This window comes from Anopheles marshallii, chromosome 2 (assembly GCF_943734725.1).
Source record: "Anopheles marshallii chromosome 2, idAnoMarsDA_429_01, whole genome shotgun sequence".
Classification (NCBI taxonomy): domain Eukaryota; kingdom Metazoa; phylum Arthropoda; class Insecta; order Diptera; family Culicidae; genus Anopheles; species Anopheles marshallii.
Window position 1 is genome coordinate 40,625,367 of NC_071326.1, and position 19,344 is coordinate 40,644,710.

General features: G+C 45.4%; 1 protein-coding gene across 1 annotated transcript; it reads left to right on the forward strand.

Moving 5' to 3' along the window:
• Positions 1–1,219: 1,219 nt before the first annotated feature.
• Positions 1,220–18,065, forward strand: LOC128717959 (uncharacterized). Its single transcript, XM_053811636.1, has 4 exons — positions 1,220–1,368; positions 15,375–15,677; positions 17,326–17,506; positions 17,640–18,065. The coding sequence occupies exons 1-4, from the start codon at positions 1,220–1,222 to the stop codon at positions 18,063–18,065; spliced, it is 1,059 nt and encodes a 352-aa protein (XP_053667611.1).
• Positions 18,066–19,344: the final 1,279 nt, after the last annotated feature.

A 19,344-nucleotide genomic window follows, 5' to 3' on the forward strand; every position in this document is an offset into this window, starting at 1 on the left:
CAGCGCGGCTGTGACGCTTGCCCGTTGGATGGGCGCTGCAATTAACGCTTGATTGAAGCTGTGCGCGGTCAAACACCCGTAAAAGGATCGGCAGTGCCCCCTCGCGGGTGTTGTGGACGGAAGAGAACACTAGAGAAAGGAGTCGTGCTGCTTGACCCGCTAATCAACCGAGTTCTCGTGCGGCCGTTGCGAATGTGTGTGTCTGTGCGTTGTGCCAAGCACAACCGGTGCGCTGGCCAATCGATCGATGATCGACGAATATTTATGTCCTTTTAGACTTTTACGCAGATTACGAAGCGCATCGTGGAGCGCGGGTACGTGTGAGTCTGTTGACGCCAAAAAGGAAAAGTCATTCCATATTTCAAACTCCGCTTGACCTTTTCCCGTAGGTACGGCCGGGCACGAATCGATGGGTGCGAGCGATGAGCACGAGATGGATAGGATCGAAGTGCCGGTCAAATCGATCAATCTTTGGAGCGTGTGGAAGGCGAAGCAGCAGCTGAAGAAAGCACACACGCTAGCCAAACAAGCGAACAGCTAAGGGCCGCACAACCAACATCAGCATACGAACAGAATCGCACGATCACGTACGAATGCCGATGAGAATCTTTCGGCCGGCGGGGAATGCGGTCGTCGTTGAGCAGGGATGTAGGGTGTACGGCGACAGAAAGCAGAAGGTAAAGAAGTTTCTCATCTTCAACCACTCGGTTGCTATTCATTGATCCAGTACCAATCGTGGTTGGCGTAGTTGGAGCAGGGCGAGAAAGTTTGCGTCCCCCTAATGTCTTTGGGTGCGTTCTTCTTCGGGCAACACTGTGTCGCCCGTGCAACGATTGAGCTCTCGCTTTCTCTCACCATCCAACAGCTTAGTATTCGTGCTCGATCGCTACCCCATAATTCCCGCCCGCATCAACGAAACGCCACCCCGCGATGCGCCAAAGTCGTGGCTTGTGGGAACCCACCAGCCGGGCTGGAAACACAATCGGATAATCCTCGCAAATCATCCCAAAAGCGCCATTCTTGGAAGCGCTGACCGCATTTCGTGATCATTGCTGCTGCTGCAGCTAATGCTCACGAGTCGGGTAGCAATCACACCGATCCGTGTATGTCCCAGACCCAGTCCCGGTGCGGCAGCATCCAAGCACGGTCCATCTCTAAGCCGTCAGCACTAGCGTGCCCACTTGGTTACTTGTCCTAGTTTTGCGGCTTCCATTCGACGATGGGCCGAGGAAAGTATTACAATGGCCGGCATGGTGTGGTGACCGTGCGCGGAACGCGCAACGTGCGAGGGATGCGCGATATGGGCGAAGCAGGGATGCTCTCAAGTGCGGGCTCTAGGGTCACCGGCATTTGGTGCAATGGTGTGGTGTATGGAAAATGCAGAAGCGCCATTCGTCGTCGACGTGTTCCAAACAACCGGACGGGATTGTTCCTACCAATGGTTGGTGTGCAGCCGACCTACACCCTCCCCTAGTTCGTGGTTTTGTTGGAGATTTGTGTTTATTCACCACCTTTCCCACTGGTCTCGTGCGTCCCAAACCGTCGCCTGGAGTGGTGGTACAACTGCAACATCATCTTCACCGGCAATCGTTAGCCTATGCCTATGCGCACACGGGAGATGCATTTTTTTTTTTTCGGGATGCGTTTACTTTCCTTCTCATAACACCCATTCCCGGCCATAACGCTCCCACACCAAGAACCAGCGCACCGATACGATACGTTAGATGGGGAACCTACCCCCCCTTTCCATCGCTGCCAATGTGTGATTTCTTCCGTTGTTGTGAAGTTTGCTTGATGCTTTTATGTCCCCACCCCCTCCCCCACAAACAGCGTCCGTGTTCCGTCCGTTGGTGGCTTCTCGCAGCGAACGAACTCGGTGGAGAATCGGGAAAGAAAAGCGAAACATAAAATTGCCCCTTCCGCACGGAACGGACACAGGGCGATGAGAATGCGCGAAGCGTAGAAGTATATGCGAAGATGCGCGTCTTGCCGCGTTTTAACAAGCGTGTACGGCCAGTACTCACCTGCGCCGCAGTCAAGAATGATGATGATCATCATCGTCATGATGTACAGCGCGATCGTGTTGGGCTCTCACATTTCATCATTTCCGTAGAGGGGCACCTGCAAAAGTCGACGATGGGAAAGAGTTGTCTTTTTTTTTTAATGAAACATTGCGTCTTTTCATTCCAGAGCATTGCGTTCGGGTGAGTGTTGGTTCGCTTTGCACTATAGGAAAACTTGGGCGTAGTCGAACAATAAAAAATTCTTACATTTCGGATTTAAAAATGAAAAATCAATGTTCGAATTCAGCGTCTTCTTTGCAAATAATGCTTCAGCTATTGAATTTCTAATATTTGCAAAGGCAAAACGAAACTGGAGGTTGGTGAGATCTGCTGAAGGTTGTTCATCACAGAGCTACAGCAAACAAATGACATTGTAGGAATCTACCGTGCAACAAGTTCGTTCACAGACAGTCTTAGTGGTTAGTCAACTCAGTATCCTCAAGAAGAACGCAGGTCTAAAATAAGAATCTAAAATTAGATCATTATTGATCATGATGTACAGCCAAAGATAAAGCTTGATGAATGAAATTGTAAAGTCTAAATTTCAGACTGAACCTTCAATTGAATTGCTAACAAATACTTCCTTATCAGGCGTTTCAACCGTTTCGCAGTCTTGGCTGGTGCCCTCTAAATCGTTCGCGTTCGAATCGGCCAAACCAATGGCCCGGCCTTTCTGGCGGATCGCATCAACGCAGTCATTCCATGCAGTCATTCTAACCATGTGGATGACATAAAGGTACTTTATGGTCTTTAGGTTGTCCGGTGTCATTCTCATGACGTGACCAGCACACTGGAGCCTGAACTGACTGTACAGAAAAAGATCATTAAAGCGATGGATAGTCAACCATTAGTCCAGCAGGACAAAAGTTCGATGATGATTCTTCAAAATTGTAGCATTACTATAAATGTTTTTCTTACTTTGAGGAACGAAAACCTCAAGAAGTCTCGAAGTCTGCTATTTCTTACTTTCTTTGACTTTTTTTACCCCTAGATAGTCAATCCAGCATAAGGAGGTTAGGATCCCAGATGGGATTTTGGACCGTCCCTGTCGTGAGAAGACCTGGTCCGACCCAATACCAGGCCGTCCTAAAAACTCTTCACGACCTCCCAAAAAATAATTAAATATATTCCAGGATTTTGATATTAGTAACCATCAATGAAAGTCGTTTAAAACGCTTCGGAAATTTAGTTTCAATTACAATAGAGTAATTAGAAAAAAAAAGCGATTCAATCCAACCATTTCAGCGTAAACATTCGAAAACATCGTTAAACCAACACTTCCCACTGTGTATTCTAACAGCTCCCCTTTGCTGATGACTTTCGCCCGCTGACGATCACTCACGATCGCTTCCACCCTGCTGCCTCAACATTGCTCCACGGAAATGCTCGCAGCATCACCGGCCAACGAAGATGATCGGCCACTCACGCCACTCACTCACAGTCTTCGGGCGAAACTTGATCCGTGCACGCGTGTACGCGCGCGCTCGCCCGTCCACTGTCGTCCGCCGCCCGACGTTCGTGTGCGTTACCTTGCGGAGCTTTTCCTGCGTGGTTTAACCGTTGCGATCACTTCATTCTGGCCGGTTCCGTCACAGCGAGCGGTTTGTGCAAAGTGTACTTACGCCACCGTACGGTGGGCAAGCGTCGAAAGCACAGCAAAGGTGTGGTGGCAGATTACTGTTTTCCATTCCCTGTTTCAGTAACATTTTTCCACAAGAGATTCAGTGTGGCACGAGTGTGTGAAACACAAGCTTCACGGTTAGCCTGCAAATATCGAAGAGGTGCAAGTGTGGTTTTGTTTTTGTTTTCGGTTCACTTTGAATCAATTGATAGCTTCAACTAATTGCGATTTGTGCTAGTGACGGTGTGCTACCAACGTGCCAGTTAACAACTTGCTTCGCAGTTTTGCCCCGTTTTGCGGCGACGGTGTCACGATGTTTGGCAATCAATTTCCGTAAGTACCGTCTAAATGCGCGTCACCATAAAAAAAAAACAAGTCCCAGCAAAACCGGTAAAGAATAAGGTCGGAAAATGGCCGGAAGAAGCCCGGCAGCTTCCGAAAGTACCTGTTTGCTCAACCCGAACGGGAAACAGCGCGGTGGTCGAAAATTCCGAGGAAATTTGGTATCGTCCACTGTTTCATCTCCGCGATGATGCTGCGCAAAATGGAAACGTGCCAGTAATGCAGGAACGGTCAGGTTTCCCAGCACCATCCCACGTTACGTCCCGTGTAACGCAGTGGAAATGATTCATGGGTCGAGTATGTCCAGACACATTCGGGCTCTGGCGGGGGGTTTAAGGGTTTCTTCGGAACTTTCGGAATGAAAGGCAATACAAAGACGCTCCTCGCACGCATTGGCGCCCACCGCACTCGATCAGCAGGGCGCACGGTGTGCGGAACGGCATGCGGATGCAGGGGAGTGGGGCTGGGTGATGCACTTTGGGGAATTTAATATTCTCGAAACGAAAAACGCCAAAGCAAACGATCCACCAACGTACCGCAGCGGAGACCGTACCGAAAGCGCAAACGAAATGCACAAACGAAATCCATAAATTTTCGCACCAACGGTCAAACGACTGGAACGAATGTCCGGTGCCGAAGGGCATTAGATCTTAGTGTGTGAGGTTGTGTTGTTGTTGCCCGCTTCCTTTATGACGTTGTTGCGCATCCCGCTGGCTGCGTTGGAACGAATGCACCGTGCTTCTTCTTTGCGTGCTCCCTCTGCCGATGGGTGAGAGCGTTGGGGTTATTCCAAGAATAAAAAAAAAATGATGGGAGAAGGGGGAGGGGGGGAGGAAGAGGGACAAACCACACGCAAGAATAGAAGGCACATATCGAAGGCATGCGAGGGCACCCTCTTTGCGTATTTGCCATTTTCTTTCGCATTCCTTGGACGGTTTCGAACCCAACGGTACCGTTTTCAGGCCGGCAGGTGGCAACGGAGACGATGTGCTGGGCGGGTTTAATGGTTATGAGCGGTGTGCGCTCGGGCGGATTTCAGGTTTCAGGTCCGGCAATCCGGCACAGAGGACAGGTTGACAAGTTAAAACCCGGTCCACGGTGTGGTTGGTGTCGCAGACAGAAGTGCGGCAGAATGGGCGAGGGTTGCAAGAATGATAAAAGTACATGAAGAAAGATGAACCGTCGCCGTGCGTTAATGTGGTGGAAAAGTGAATTTTTTGAACGCTGGAAGACACATACCCATACTTGAATGGGCCCCCATAGAAATTCCCACCCAATTTTCCTGCTATAAAAGCGTTCCCCTTAACCATATCCTCCTCCAGGGACGGGGACACAGCAAGCGGTGTGCGGCTGATGGCGTTTTGATAATCGTCTTGCTCGCTGGTCGTCAATTAGATAAGCGAGATATAGGGGTTGACTGTCCAAGGGTGCACCGGCCTGTTCCTGCCTGTTCCGGAAACATTACCCAAGCGACGAACCCCCGCCGCCACGGTGTATGCACGGAATTCGGAGCAGCGACCAATGGTGGAAATGTACCGAACGCCGGGCGAAGGTTGAAGGTTCTCAGCGCGCCACGAACCCACAATCTTTCGCCCTCCCACGTGCGAGGGTCATTCGGGCGGTGCTGTTCGGTGAAGATGCGCCGGTAGGCTGGTAGATACGGAAGTCGCAACAAACGATGGGAATTCGCTGGAATAATGCGTTGCGCTCGTGACGTGGAGGTCGGTTTAAAGTGTTCGGTTATGGGGGTTTGTGCTTGCTGCGTTGAAGCGTTAAAAAACTTGTGTTGACTTGTTTGAATCATTTATAAGTATTTCTACGCATGCACAAGACACGAACGTTCACCGTGAACGGATGAATTCCATTTTCTATTAAGCAAACTCGAATGTTTTTTTTTTCTGATAACGTTTGCACAAGAGTGATTGTTTTCTGCACGGATAGGCCTGAGGAGAAAAGCGAAATTTTGTGGGCAGTTTGGGTTGAGTTTTGTTTTTTTTTTATTTGTTTGCTTTGTTTCTTTCAAAAGCACCGAACGGGAACGTTGGTTGGAATTTGTTTTATCTTTTTCAATTACGCGTTTTTTGTTTGTTTAGCTCGAAACACTTTTCTCGCGCGCTCCATTTGTAATTCTGATGGGTTAACTAAATGTTTTATTTTGTTAATGGCATTTTCTTCTTCGCGCACTTTTTTCTGGCCACATTTGGTTGCAAATTGTCCTCCTGCTAGTGATCTGCTTAGAAAGGAACCCCACCGTTACTGTCGATCTCTTGTTGTGTGATCACATGTTTTTGTTTGTTGCTCTACCATCTTTTAAGCGTACCTTTTTCCACAAATCTTTCCCTTTGTTAGTCGCCCCGGCTGGTGTGGATCGTCACCCTATTAGTCGGCCCATGATTAATCCATCTCGTCACTTCATTTCGTTGTGGCCTTTAAACGTCCCGTGTTTTCCGTACCCTCGCTCCGGTTCTTTCCCGCGGTGCATCAACACCCTTAACGAGCTGCCAGAGCCTAACGGAACGCGCGCAAAGCAATCGGAAGTCCGATCGGGCAGCAAGCGGCGACCATCACGACGTCCGCATTTCGGGACGCTAGAATTAAATAGAAAATCGTTTGAGATTTTAAAAAGGAAAACAACCGGTCGGATGATGATGATGATGATCGTGGGGTATCGCCCGATGGCTCCCGATAACATTTCCCTTCAACCCCACGGGGGGGGGAGTTGCCACCGCCGGTCGGGAACGGGAGCAAACGTGTGCCTTTTTTTTCCCCGCCTTGCCGAACGCGGTGAAACATTTGCCAATTATATCTCGCGTCCAACCATCGACAGCTCATAGCATCTTCTCTCGGCGGGGTAGACACCGGAATCGAGCATTCAACAGGGGTGGTTTTTTTTTATTCCACTCCACATCCTCCACAGCCTGCCGTTCCGTTCCGTGTCTCACGGTCAAAACGTGATTTTTCCAACCCCACCGAAAAACTGCATCGATCGTGTGTCCCAATTTGGTGCAGATTTGCACGCACCGCGACCTGGGAGAGCATAATAAAAATCGGCCGCAATTGCAATTTTAGCCACGAGATTGCGATCAAATAAACGAGAAATAAAAGAATTGAAATTAAACCAACCCCGCGGTGGAATAAATTGGAGTAAAACAAACTATGCGAAACTGTGTCCCGTTTATGTTGCAGGTTGGGGCCTTTTGCTCGGCTGTGGTTAATCGAGTATTTGGATTTAGGCGCTGGATGTTGGCTTTCAGGGCATCACACCCCGCTGGGTGGCTGGGGATCACTTTTGGGAGGTAACGAATTAAGAAAAAAAGCACACACACACACACTCGCGTGAATCATTATTTTTGACACCGAAATTTCACCCGCGAAAGCATTAATCATTGCCCGGTAGATCGGGTTCGCATGGGATTAAGAAAGGAACAGAACGAAGCACAGCACGAGTTAAGCATCTTTCGTTCGACTTTACATCTGCTCAAAACGGGACACAAATTTCACAATCGGTTTCAGCTGATAACATTTTAATGGAATAAATTAAACAACATTATGAGAATATTGTGCGTGTATCTGAAACATCGTTGAATGTCTTCAATATCGCACCACCATACAATAACACTTCTGTAACGCAGAAGAAAGGAGACAGAATTCGAAGCAAACGTTATTTTCATAAATGTTCTTTATTACATTAGAAAGTTAATTGAAATCGTTTGGAAAGATTTTTTGCAATTTTAAAGTTTATGAGTGACATTTTGTTGGGTTCTAATAATACGATTTGCTTCGTTGGTTGGCAACGTCCAGTTTCTATTCAGATTTAGATGATTAAATACAAAAAAAAGAGTGTCATTGCTTATTAGCCTTTTATTAATGAATATCTAACACTTTTATGATCGAAAACTTTCCATCGTGCAGTAGAATTTATATCTTCTCAAAAATTAAACAATAATATGCGTTATACTTGTCAGGACTTTTATTTATTCTTAGCTATCGAGGTAGAAGACGCTCCTATAGCATCGTACCTTAAATGCCATTCTATGGCACTAAAGATGGTGGTTCGAATCTCGCTAGAACTTTAATTTTTAAAGGTTTGCTAATACATCAGTCTTTTTATGTAATGATAGTAGTTTAAGAAATTAATATTACATTGTGTCAGGTGTCAGATACGGTCTATTGTGGATTGCGTCAACACAAGAAGCACCTTTAAAAGAACTTTCATTACATTAAGCTCTATATAAATTGCATTAGAATATCTTTGTCCATGGAAGAAAGTTACTGATTTTATTTTTATCCCCCAGTGTAAACCTTTCCTTAGCCAAGGAGGAAATGCCTTAAGGAATTTGTACTCTCCGCTGTTAATTTAGGACTGATAATACGGCCGTTATAATTATATTAAAAAAATAAAAATAAAATAAATGAACCTTTCTTAATATATTTAATACTACTTTTTAGAGTATTATATATAAAAAATTGTTTTGTCTACTAACAATGCGGTTAGAGCAACAAAATTCTTGTTATGAATTGTAATGCATGGTGGGAGAGTAGCAATCAATTTCTCATTTAAATAACTTCTTTTGAGTGAAAAAATGGATGTAATAAAAATGAAGGGTTGCTTACAAGTTAAGCAACCTCAATTCTCGCCCTACCCTTCCCATCTGCTCGTTTGAAGCTTACGACCGATCAACGACCTCATTACTAAACGCATGTGATCGGTAATTGCGCGCTTTTTGATGCGTAGTAGGTGTCAGACTGTAAATCTCTGGGAGGCCAAGTAAGGGCACAGACACCGTCCGCCATCGCCATCCAACGGAACGCCGGTAAAGAACAACACATTGCCAGCTGGTGACGATGACGATCGGGGGAACAAAAAAAGTTCCATTAGACGCACCTGCTGTGACGCGAGATCGTTTATAAGCTCATCCTAATTTCATCGCCTAATTGCAACAAGCTAGCCAGAGCTTGTTGCGTTTCGCCTCCAAACACCGAAACCCCGCCATCGTGTGCTGATCCTGCCCTCTAGCAGTTCTCTCAGCCGCTGCCCACCCGTTTAGTAGCACCCGCAGGCTGTTTGTATCTATTATTTTGCGGGCTAAAATCGTGAATCTTTCCCGTGTTTTTTTATTATTATTTCGCCATTATCTCCCGTTTGTTTAGCCGCCCCGCGTGAGACGGTGAGGCGTGCAAAAATGGTAGCCTGTTTTTGTGTTTTGCTTGCGATGCCTGTCGAGTTGGCTGGAGTACCGCGCTTTTCGCGGCAGAGATCTTCACGAGATAAGCACGAGAACGCCGCTAACGGATTTTCGGAACGCATGGCGGCGTGATGGGGCGACATACACAGAGGTGTGCCGGCGTAAGATAAGAATGAAGCATCTGGCAGGAGGAACGGGACACCGTGGCCGTGACGGAGGACGGTATCCCATGGTAGGTAGACCATGGGAGAGCGTTTTTTTTTTTACGATCGGCAAGATTCATTAAAGCATACTTATCGGGCGTTCTTCCTTGTGGGTGCCGGTGGGTCGGACGGGCCGGGGAAACCGGCGGAAAAGCCAAACCCCATTGACCCGTTTTCCAGCCGATCGCTTTATTTGTTCACCATCGAGGGGTTTCGTTTAATTTATTGGCTCCGAAGAGTAAAATGAGTCATTAAACAGTGATCAGTGTTGGGAAGATTGGGAAGATGGCGAAGGATGCGCCAAAGTGCATCTTCGGTGTGATGGAATATTTTTATGGCCGGTTCGATCGTTAAGTGAAAATCAGAGGAGTGAACCGACGAATTGAGCCCGTCCCTTCTTATGATTGTTACGGTACAGCTTTGATTTGATCGTGCCCAGTTCTGAGGGAGTGTGCGAGACTCGGGAATAGAATTTCGGTAGCGAATTCCTTCGGCATGTACTCATTCGAGGCTTTTATCAAAAATCTGTCGCAAGACAACCAATCAAATACGAGCTTTGGCGAGCATAATAAGCCCCTTTTTTCCCGTCGACAAACGCAATGCGCCCAGCCGAACCGGATTCCCTGACGAAAGGAATGGTTCGTTTGTTAATTGTGAAAATAATAAAACAACTCACTCGAGCTAAACCTAATGAGAAAGCACTAAAACGCGGCACCAGATCGATCGTTTCGGTCCCGAATCGGTGGGACGGTTGGGCCGGTGCTTGCCTATTTAGCGAGAGGAAAAAGTTGTGGTTCGTTTTCCATTATTTATTTGTCTTTGAAAACCGGTGGAAATCTGTGTCGATTGAGGGATGGGATCGTTTGATTGATTTTTCCTTCCTTTCTCTCGCCGACTTCACGTTGTCGTTCTACTTCTCCCAGGCGTGCTTTTTTTGTTGCTGTCTATGTTTGGCGAAATAGGCAATAAAGTGCGTACGAAAATCATCGTACGCCGGCTAAGCATAAACCACAGTAAAAGTGGAGTAAAGTTTTTCTCGCTTTATTATTGTTTTTTTTTTGCCCAAAAAAAAGTGAGTGGAGAAATGATTTATTTAACGGAAGAAATTTCCACTTTCTGGTCGGGCAGAAAAACTATCCCTCCCTCTCCTTCCCAGGCCACTAAATCCGGCCCACCCTTCCTTCCGTTCCGGGGTGGTTCTCTATCGACGAAGGAAATCACGCAAAAAAAAGATCCCTTTCTCTTCCCCGGAGGCCCGTCGTCCGTTAATTGGCCTAATGAATGAGCATAGATTAGCTTAGCATTTTGGACAATAGAAGCGAGGAAGAAAGGAGAAACCTTGGCGTGTTGCTTCTTTCTGCTTGTCTTGTCTGCTTGGGAGCTTCTTGTCCCCAATTAATGAGGCAACCAGAATGGGATCTAATGGTGGAAGAACCGGGGTGAAATCTATCCCGCGTTGCGGTGGTGACACAGTCGAATCGGGGTTGGCGCTAAATAGAAATGTTATTTCTGATGCTGTTTCGCGGTGATCGTGTGACCATTGCTCAAACAATGATGACAGATGTAAATTGTTTGCTGCCGGAGAGAAGAAATTTTAATCACCAAGCTAATGGAGTGTTTGGAGTTGGTGTTGGTTATAATTCATTAGCTAGGTTGGTTATTTATTTTAGCGATTTTTTGGGATTTTAATTAGGTGGATTTATAAGAAGGACCTTTTCCGATACTCTATAGTTGTGCAAAAATAAATCAGCTCATTTTTATAGGCGTCTTTTTTCATAAATTTCCTTGTATCAGGGTTTAAACTTGTTCCTTTACGATATCCGGAATTGTACTCTTGACCTGTCCGACTCTTGATTGTCTAGGAACATTAGATTATTTATATTCTATTCAATTAGAATTTCGTTCGCATAGCTAAGTTCTTACTCCTGTTCACGAGGGTTTCTTGTTTTTCCAGCAACATGTGTTTTAATGTTTCGCATAATTAGGTTCTTACGCATATTGCCGACGGATTTTTGTCTTGTAAGCAAAGCCAAAGCAGCCTGGATTGTTTTTATCAAATTTTCCCTGCGACATACATCATTAATTCACTATAGAACGAAATCAAATAACGTCGCTAATAAATAAAGTTTATTAATATTGTGTTAAGGTTAAACTAAGAAACTATAGAATAGAATAATAGAATATAAGTATCATAGAATAGAACATAAGTATCAATGAAATTTATTTATTATTTTAACTCTCTTCTGGCTCTTAAGAAAAATATTCTTGTACATTGCTTTAACTGTAATAAATGCTAATAGGAAACTTGATAGATAAAACTTTAACCCATCACATCCTGGAGATACGAAATTATAATCCTGCTTAGCAAAAATATTATTGTAAGGTTTGTCTTCAATTATTTTATCACAATTTTAATCTAAAGCTAATCTTTTATAATGCAATTATTCGAAATTTAGGATGCTCTTTTTTTCGACCCCATTTTTCCCGAGCTTTGAACACTAAAAAACCACAACATAAACTACCCAATATTAATCCACTAAATATTCCTAACACGAACGACACTCTTAAATTATCATCTGACCCTAATCAACACTTGCTGGTCACTTTAGTGTAATAAAAACAGCTTAAAATGGTGTATTTTTGTGGAAAAAAATATTACGCTGCGATATTATGCGTTAAGACTGTTAGAGGCTAAAAAAAATACGGGTTAAGTCTATAAGTCATGGCGTCTCCACTTTTAAGTATCTAGAAGTTGCTACGCATAGCCCTCTGTATAATTTTGTTGCACTAAGCCATAGTGTTACAACTTTTTAGCTTCATCTTCCTAGCTAATTCACTAAAATGAATTAGAAATGGGTAAAGGCGTTGTTTGTCATTTATAATTTTTGTTGCATATATTCAGGCGTTAGCACTTAGAAGCAATGCACTATAAATTTCATCCTTTAGTGCACAAAGATGTATGAAAATATTATACCCTTTTCTTCTAGACAAAAACATACACATTTGTGTGCTTATGCTTTATAAACAAATGAAGAAATGTTTAATACAAAGAACGTAATAAATTTAAATAATAATTATAAAAATAAACCGATATGAGAGAATTAGGGGCCGTAATTATTCAAAACTCTCAAAGTGTGAAAAGTTCAAGGGTTCTACTGTATGCGCCGTTCAATATTTACAAATTACTTAATTGTTTAAATGTTGACCAATTGGCTCTAATTGTCTGCGTGCAGTATTGCTTCATAATTATTTATTTCAAGTAATATCAAGTAAATCATCGTAATTACCATCTTTCGGGTTGCTCAACTAGGTTTTGTACGCAGCGTTAGTCATCATTTGCCTTAGGATGTAAGTCATGTATGTCAATTTTCCTGAATATTTTACGTCGGTTATTTTTCGAAACGATAAAACTCCATCACTAGCACAGCTTCTGTTTCCCCAGCGGAACTGGGAAGCACATTGAACGGTAGTAAAACCTATTATGCTCCACTCGCATTACTCACCCAATGGCTCTGGCTGTGGTCAATTTTTATCAAATGACATCACCGCAGCACAAATTGGACTATAAAATGTACAGAAATAAAGTTAAGGACGCGAAACCGAACCGGTACATGTGGCAAATTGCGCAGCAAACACACAATCGGTGCCTCGTGCAGCTAAATTGATTCTTCGTTGCGAACAAATTGGACCCCGCGCGGCCGGTTGGCAAACGATGACGGGTCAGGATTTTCGGGTCCCGAGGCAATTATCAAGCCTGAAAACGACAGCAATCTTCCACTTCCAAATGTGTCATGCTTGCGTTGCCTGTGCTTGCTAACTGTACCGGTGAGGCAGTGGAGTAGCTGTAGCATCGACCTCTCTGACAGATCGGGCACATTTACGGAACCACCCAAGCAGGGCCGGCGCGTAATGGTACAGCATGATGAAAAGGTTCACCCGGTTTGTGGTGGATGCCTGTAAAAAGCCTGACATTCTTATTCCACCGGGCTCGTTCCACCTGGCACAGAGGAGCGTGTGCCCGGTTTTGCAGATGAGTACCGGCCGAAAGGTCAAAAGAACGGCAGGCACTACTCCCGAAACTCCCGAAACTCCCGCGAGCGGTGTTTGAAATTAGAAATAGGAAGAAGCTAGTTCCTATTATTCTGCGCCAGCAGCCATAAAAAATGAAGTCGAACTAAAGAACAAAAGCTCCACGAGTGAGAAAAACACTGCGATGGGGGAAAAAAAATGGAAGAAGCGAACACTCTCGAAAAAGGAGAAGATGACTGATTTTTCTAGTTTACAGTACCCGAAAAAACAGGCACGAAGAAACAAAAAACCACAATTCCTTCCATGGTTCAGCGCGAGATGGTAACAAAAAAAAGGAAAGAAAAGCACAACGCCACGCGTCTAAACAATACACCCAACCAACCACCTAACCAAACCCACCCACCCGAGGGGGCGATGGACAACGTGAGTGGTTTGCCGCTCAAGAACGGCCGAACTCGTTACGGGGCGATTTCGCGCACGGACCGTATCGCGATAATTGCCAGAAAAGCGCGAAAATCCATCGTGTAAACGTGGATGATAAAAAAGCAGCTCCGGTAAGAACGTTGGACGCGGGTGGTTCGGCACATGCTGACAGGTTGTGGTGGCTTCTGGCGGGACCCGGTAGTGGGCGAAGAGAACAGTGGAGTTCTGCTTCTCTCCGCTGGAAGGTTTTATGGCTCGTGGTTAGCATTTTTTTTTTCTTCCTTCGTCCGGCGGTTGTGAAACAGATTGATCGCGATCACGTACCAACGGGCAGAAGAAGATCCGGGAATGGAAATGGGTACATGGGATGCTTTTTTTTTTCTCACTCCCATTTCGAAACGGCCCTAGACCGCCATACCGCCCAGTTCGGTACCATACCGGGCATTTCCCACCCCATATCGAATGGGGACCAAAACTGGAACCCCCGTCGTCCGAGGCCGAAAGGGTGCCTTTTTTCCCACATATAAAAAAGGCGGTGTTATGACCACAAATGGTCAGCGCTTGGAATGCACCCGTCTCCATCCATCGCTGCGAACGTCCTCCTTCATTGTAACAACCTCATCCCTGCGCCGGGCACCTAAAAATCCCGATCGCGATCTACAGATCGATTCCGATCGAGCGTTCGGTTTAGTTCCATCGCTCGAGGTGCTAATGTCCTGTGTGTGCGACAAGCGGCAGCTTATCAATAGTACACAACAGCTACGGATTATACGCTCGCCGGAGACACGCGCCCGGGCGCACAGAACGTGCAGGTTCTTCGCCGTGCAGGTTCTTTGCACTTGCGAATCCGCTATCAGCGCACCACCGGTTCGGCAGCCCCCACCCCCTCTTGAACATTGGCTGATTTAATGACGGTCTTCAGGAGGAACGGAAAGAACACGGCCGACGCAGACGAACCTTGCACACGGCAAGCCGCTTATCGCGCGCGAGAGCTGACCGAGGCAAATGATACTAACGGTACCGGTACCGTGTGGAACCAGCGACCGTGTCAGCGCAAACCCCCCACCAGCGCCTGTCGCCGGCAACGGTCGTCGAGTGCGAGGTGGACATCGTCTTGCGTTCGTCATCGTCTCGCAGACGCCATCGCCATGCTTCACGATGCGTTCCGAACGAGTGGCGTAAAATGGCAAATTTCCCGTCCTCCGGGGCGAATGGCACGCAGCGCTGTTGCGATGCTGCCCTTGTGCCTCGACGACGCACGGTGCGCAAAGATCGAGCGCGAATGCGCACCTGCCCGTAAGGGACGGGCTAAGCCCGCGATACCTACGACCGCCACTATTTAGTACCATTTAAGGCCCTAAAGACAGTAAAGTGTTCATTTCCCATCCGTCCGCCGTGTGGTATGCCGTGTTCGTCCTCTTCCGTTCGACAGCTAGCAAAATTTATTCATATGCTCAAGTTATTTATTTTCCAATCGTTTTCTTTCCTCCCTCCACCCCCCATACAGGCTGCTGCTGTTCGGCATAGTGCTGGTCGGGTGCGCTGTGGCAGAAAAGTCCGCCAGCACCAAATCCATACAGGCGCACGAAGCGGATACGGCCTCCCAGACGGTGCTGGCCGGAAAAGCGATCCGGCTGGGAAAGGCGAACAAAAAGTCCACTCCTATTACGTACATCAAGACGCTCGCCATGGACGGCGCGTCCAACGAGCTGGACGGTCACCACGCTCTGCACAAGAACGCTAATCGATTCGCGCCGAAATCGCTTGACGTTTCGTCCAAGAAGGACCTGAGTAATGCCGAGCTGTTCGGGTAAGTTTAGGACGTGGTGTTCTTCTGGAAATTATTCTACACGATGGCAGGTTCTGCGCGGCTCACTTGGGCACAACTGGACGGACTGGATCTATTATTACAACCGTATCCCTTTTCGGGGTAGGCCTCAGTAAATCAGTTTATTTCCTGACCAATTCTCGATCCATCCGCATGCGTCGGGAGGTTTCAAACATATCATTATGACGGTTTGATGTGGCGTGTTGAAGAACAGATCCGGTGTTTTGCCAAGCGTTTTCTTAAGCCACGATACAGCTGTGTGCAAAACCGGTACCATTCATGTTGAGTAGATTTTTTTTTGTGTGTATGGACGGTAATTGATCTTAATGATTCACTATTTGACATCATACAGTGGAATGGGTTTTTGTTGTAGAGAATATTATATGGAGATTACTCGAACTCGAAAGCATTCTGGTGAGGTGAGTTTAAAGAAATTGTTTATTAGACGTTAATATCTATATCTTTTGCAGATCATTTGAGAAAAAGTTGTAAATTTTAACCTGTTCCGAGATTCTTTCCAAACTGACATCTTCTCGACCTTGTGGAGTTTTTGCAAAGTGAGAAGGATTCTCTCAAAAAAAAAACTTTCTCAACTCACACAAATGCAAAGATGGAGCATTTGTTAGTTGAATTTGTTTTGGACAGAACTTATTTCAACGTGAACGAAGTCCAGAAATTGGGAAGATTTAATTTTAACTTAAAAAGTATCCAAAACGATCTTCAATTTTCCCAATTGAACTCGAAACTCTTATGAATTTGTAAAATATAAATTATGAACCTTTGGCAATACGGCCTTATGAATTTTAATTCAAGAATAATGTCTGATAACATTCAATAACACTAACAGAGTACAAAAAAGCGATAGAACCGCACAAAGTAGAGAAGTTCAGTTGGGAGTTCTGGGACGCATGTATGGTACTGCTAATCACAAATGCTCTAAACCGGGGTAGGTAATCAAGCATCTGCCACTGCTACTATTTTCCATACAGTTGTAAGCGAATAAAAATATATTAAAGCCCATAAGAAACACACTTGATCGCTATGGTTCAACAATTATCCGTTTCCCTGTTGGAATCGATCTTTACCTCGGTGTGATCCAAAACTCTCAGACATAAATGTGCTTATTTTTTGTTTTGATTTCGCATTTTTAGCTCCTCTTTCATGCTCAAAAAAAAAAAACTTACCTTGCATGAAATTATCGTTGAACAGAAAAATGGCAGAGGTGGAAAAAAAAATGGAGAAAACATCATATCTACAAATTCCGCACACTCATGCCTCATTGGCTGTGGATTGACGATATGGGTTCGAATTTCGGTGGCATGCGAGCCATTTTTTTGTTTTCGTTTGCCTCGGTAGCATCAATGCTCCTCGCATGAACCACATCATCAAAAGATCGCCTCCTTGCGCACGGTTCGAGTCTTCGACAAGTCGTTAAATATTGATTTTCTGTTCGAGAATCATCCTGCCCGTAAGCCTCGTACCCCTGAGTGCGTCATTTCTTTTTGGTTTCCTTCGTGGTGGAACTTTTTTTCGACCGTTTTTTTTTTGGGACGAATGACAGCAATTGTGAATAGTTTCTCTTGCTATGGCGTGTGCTAACTGCGGTAGTTTTGGTGTTTTGATTTTGCAGCAAACTTGGCCTCGGTAAGGTACGTCCCGCTACCAATCATCACAAGAAGCGCCTGGCGGAGGAGTCACGGCACTACGGCCGGCCGGACGATTCGCACATGTATGTCATCAAGCTGCCCCCGAACCCGTACTACTACACAAATAACGCCCCACTCAACAGCATTTCGGACGTTGGCAAACAGGTAAGGAAGGAAGTCCCACAATTTCTAGCCATGTGTGGTTGCTTTTTTTGCTGTTGTTTGTTTGCCATCCTCCCATCGTGTCCTCATTTGCTAACCTAGTCTCTCTATCTCTTTGGCTGTCTCGGTTTTGTAGGTCCCGGTTGGATTTAAATCGAATGGCAAACCGGCACGCATCTACCACTGGAACATTCCGGTGCTGAAGAAGATGCTCGGTGCGAAACAGAGCCGTCATCCAAACTCGCGCCGCCATGATGACATTGATGAGCTGATTGACATTAAGGAAATCCCTACCTGGAGCAAACCGTGGGAGGGTGCACCGCGCGAAAAGTCACTGCTCAAGATGGGTTCGCACGAGCGCGAATCGGAATCGCGGCTGGCCAAACGCAAGTTCCCCACGTATTACGCACCGGCTAAGAAGCAAACCGGTGGAGCAAAAGCGAAGAAGCACACCGGTGGCAAATACAACACCGGTAGCAATGGCAAACCGCAAAGTTTCTACATACTGGGCGATAAGAGCAGCCGAACGAAGATCATGAGTCACCCGGTGGTTGGTGCGTAAACGGGGTTTGGTGCTAGTAGAGGACTAATGAAGTAGGTGCTAAGATTGACACTAACAGAGAGAGAGAGAGCGAGACAGATAGAGAAAGGGAGAGATTAAATAAGGCAGACCACAACCAAACACTGCGCTGCCGGAAGAGGGCGCACACTGGGCCGGATCGCTGGTATATTAGTGATCGCTTTCAAACTGCTTCCAAAGGACTGTCCAACATTTCTTCAACGTTTTATAGATTGTGTAGGAAGTGAGATTTTGTTTTAAAGAAAACTTACACTGTATATCTTAACCAATACTCCAAGCTATTGCTGTCGCAAACAGAAGAAAACGGAAAACACAATGAATATTAGTACTGTAGGTTTTAATATCGCTCCTCCATCGCTTCATTTCTAGCAGGCCGGAGTTGACGACAGTCTATCGCTTTACGCACCGTATGCTAAACGCACTGGTGCTGCTTTACTATTTACTGTACTTAAATTATTGTTAAGCCCGCAATCACATCCCTTCCGCATGGGAGCGCTGCGTATGGAGTGCGCGTTTGTGCGCATGGTGTGATGAAATGTGCAGAGCTGCAAAATGCTTCCTCATATCTTTAGAATCGTTAAGAGCAACATGCATTACTTACGATGTAAACTGTCTATATTTTAAACTTAAACATTCTCGAATCTGGCCAATCTATGGCTAGGGAGAATCTATGGCTTGTTCAGCGAACAAATCGGTATTCAGGTGCGAACAAATGAGGGCGATTGTTTTAACAGGTGGCAAAACATTCCAAGCAAACGAAACCACACGCAACAAACTCTTCACGGTGTGCCTTTCGGGGTTTCGCAGAACGCTGTGGTGCTTATTTGGGTTGATTAAGCAAGTGCTTGTAAATAAAGGTATCTTTAATCTTATTGGACGAATGGGGTGAACGCTGGTCATGGTTGAACAAGACATATATCCGAAGTACCGTTTATGTTAGAAGAACCGCTGCCACAGCTAACAGGATAAAGTGTTTGTTTAAATTGTAATACTAAATATATGAGAAAGTATATTACGAAGTTGTTAAGAATTTCAAAATAATAGTGCTAACAAATACGTTACCGGATAAAAAAATCATCAGCAACCTTTGTTTTTGATTTTGTACAATGCATTGCATAACTTTAGGCGCTCATACATACGAAATCATAAAATGTATACAATCCATTGTTACAGAACGTTTTTTACTACTTTTAAAAGCAAACAATGGTAAACGTTGCTTAAAATTTCATACTATTCATTTGGTTATCTTTATTTTCCATTG

Coding starts and splice junctions, on each gene's coding strand:
- LOC128717959 (XM_053811636.1), top strand. CDS start 1,220: ATGGGCCGAGGAAAGTATTACAATGGCCGGCATGGTGTGGTGACCGTG. Junction 1,369..15,374: donor ATTTGGTGCAATGGTGTGGT/GTATGGAAAATG, acceptor CCCCCCATACAG/GCTGCTGCTGTTCGGCATAG. Junction 15,678..17,325: donor AGTAATGCCGAGCTGTTCGG/GTAAGTTTAGGA, acceptor TTGATTTTGCAG/CAAACTTGGCCTCGGTAAGG.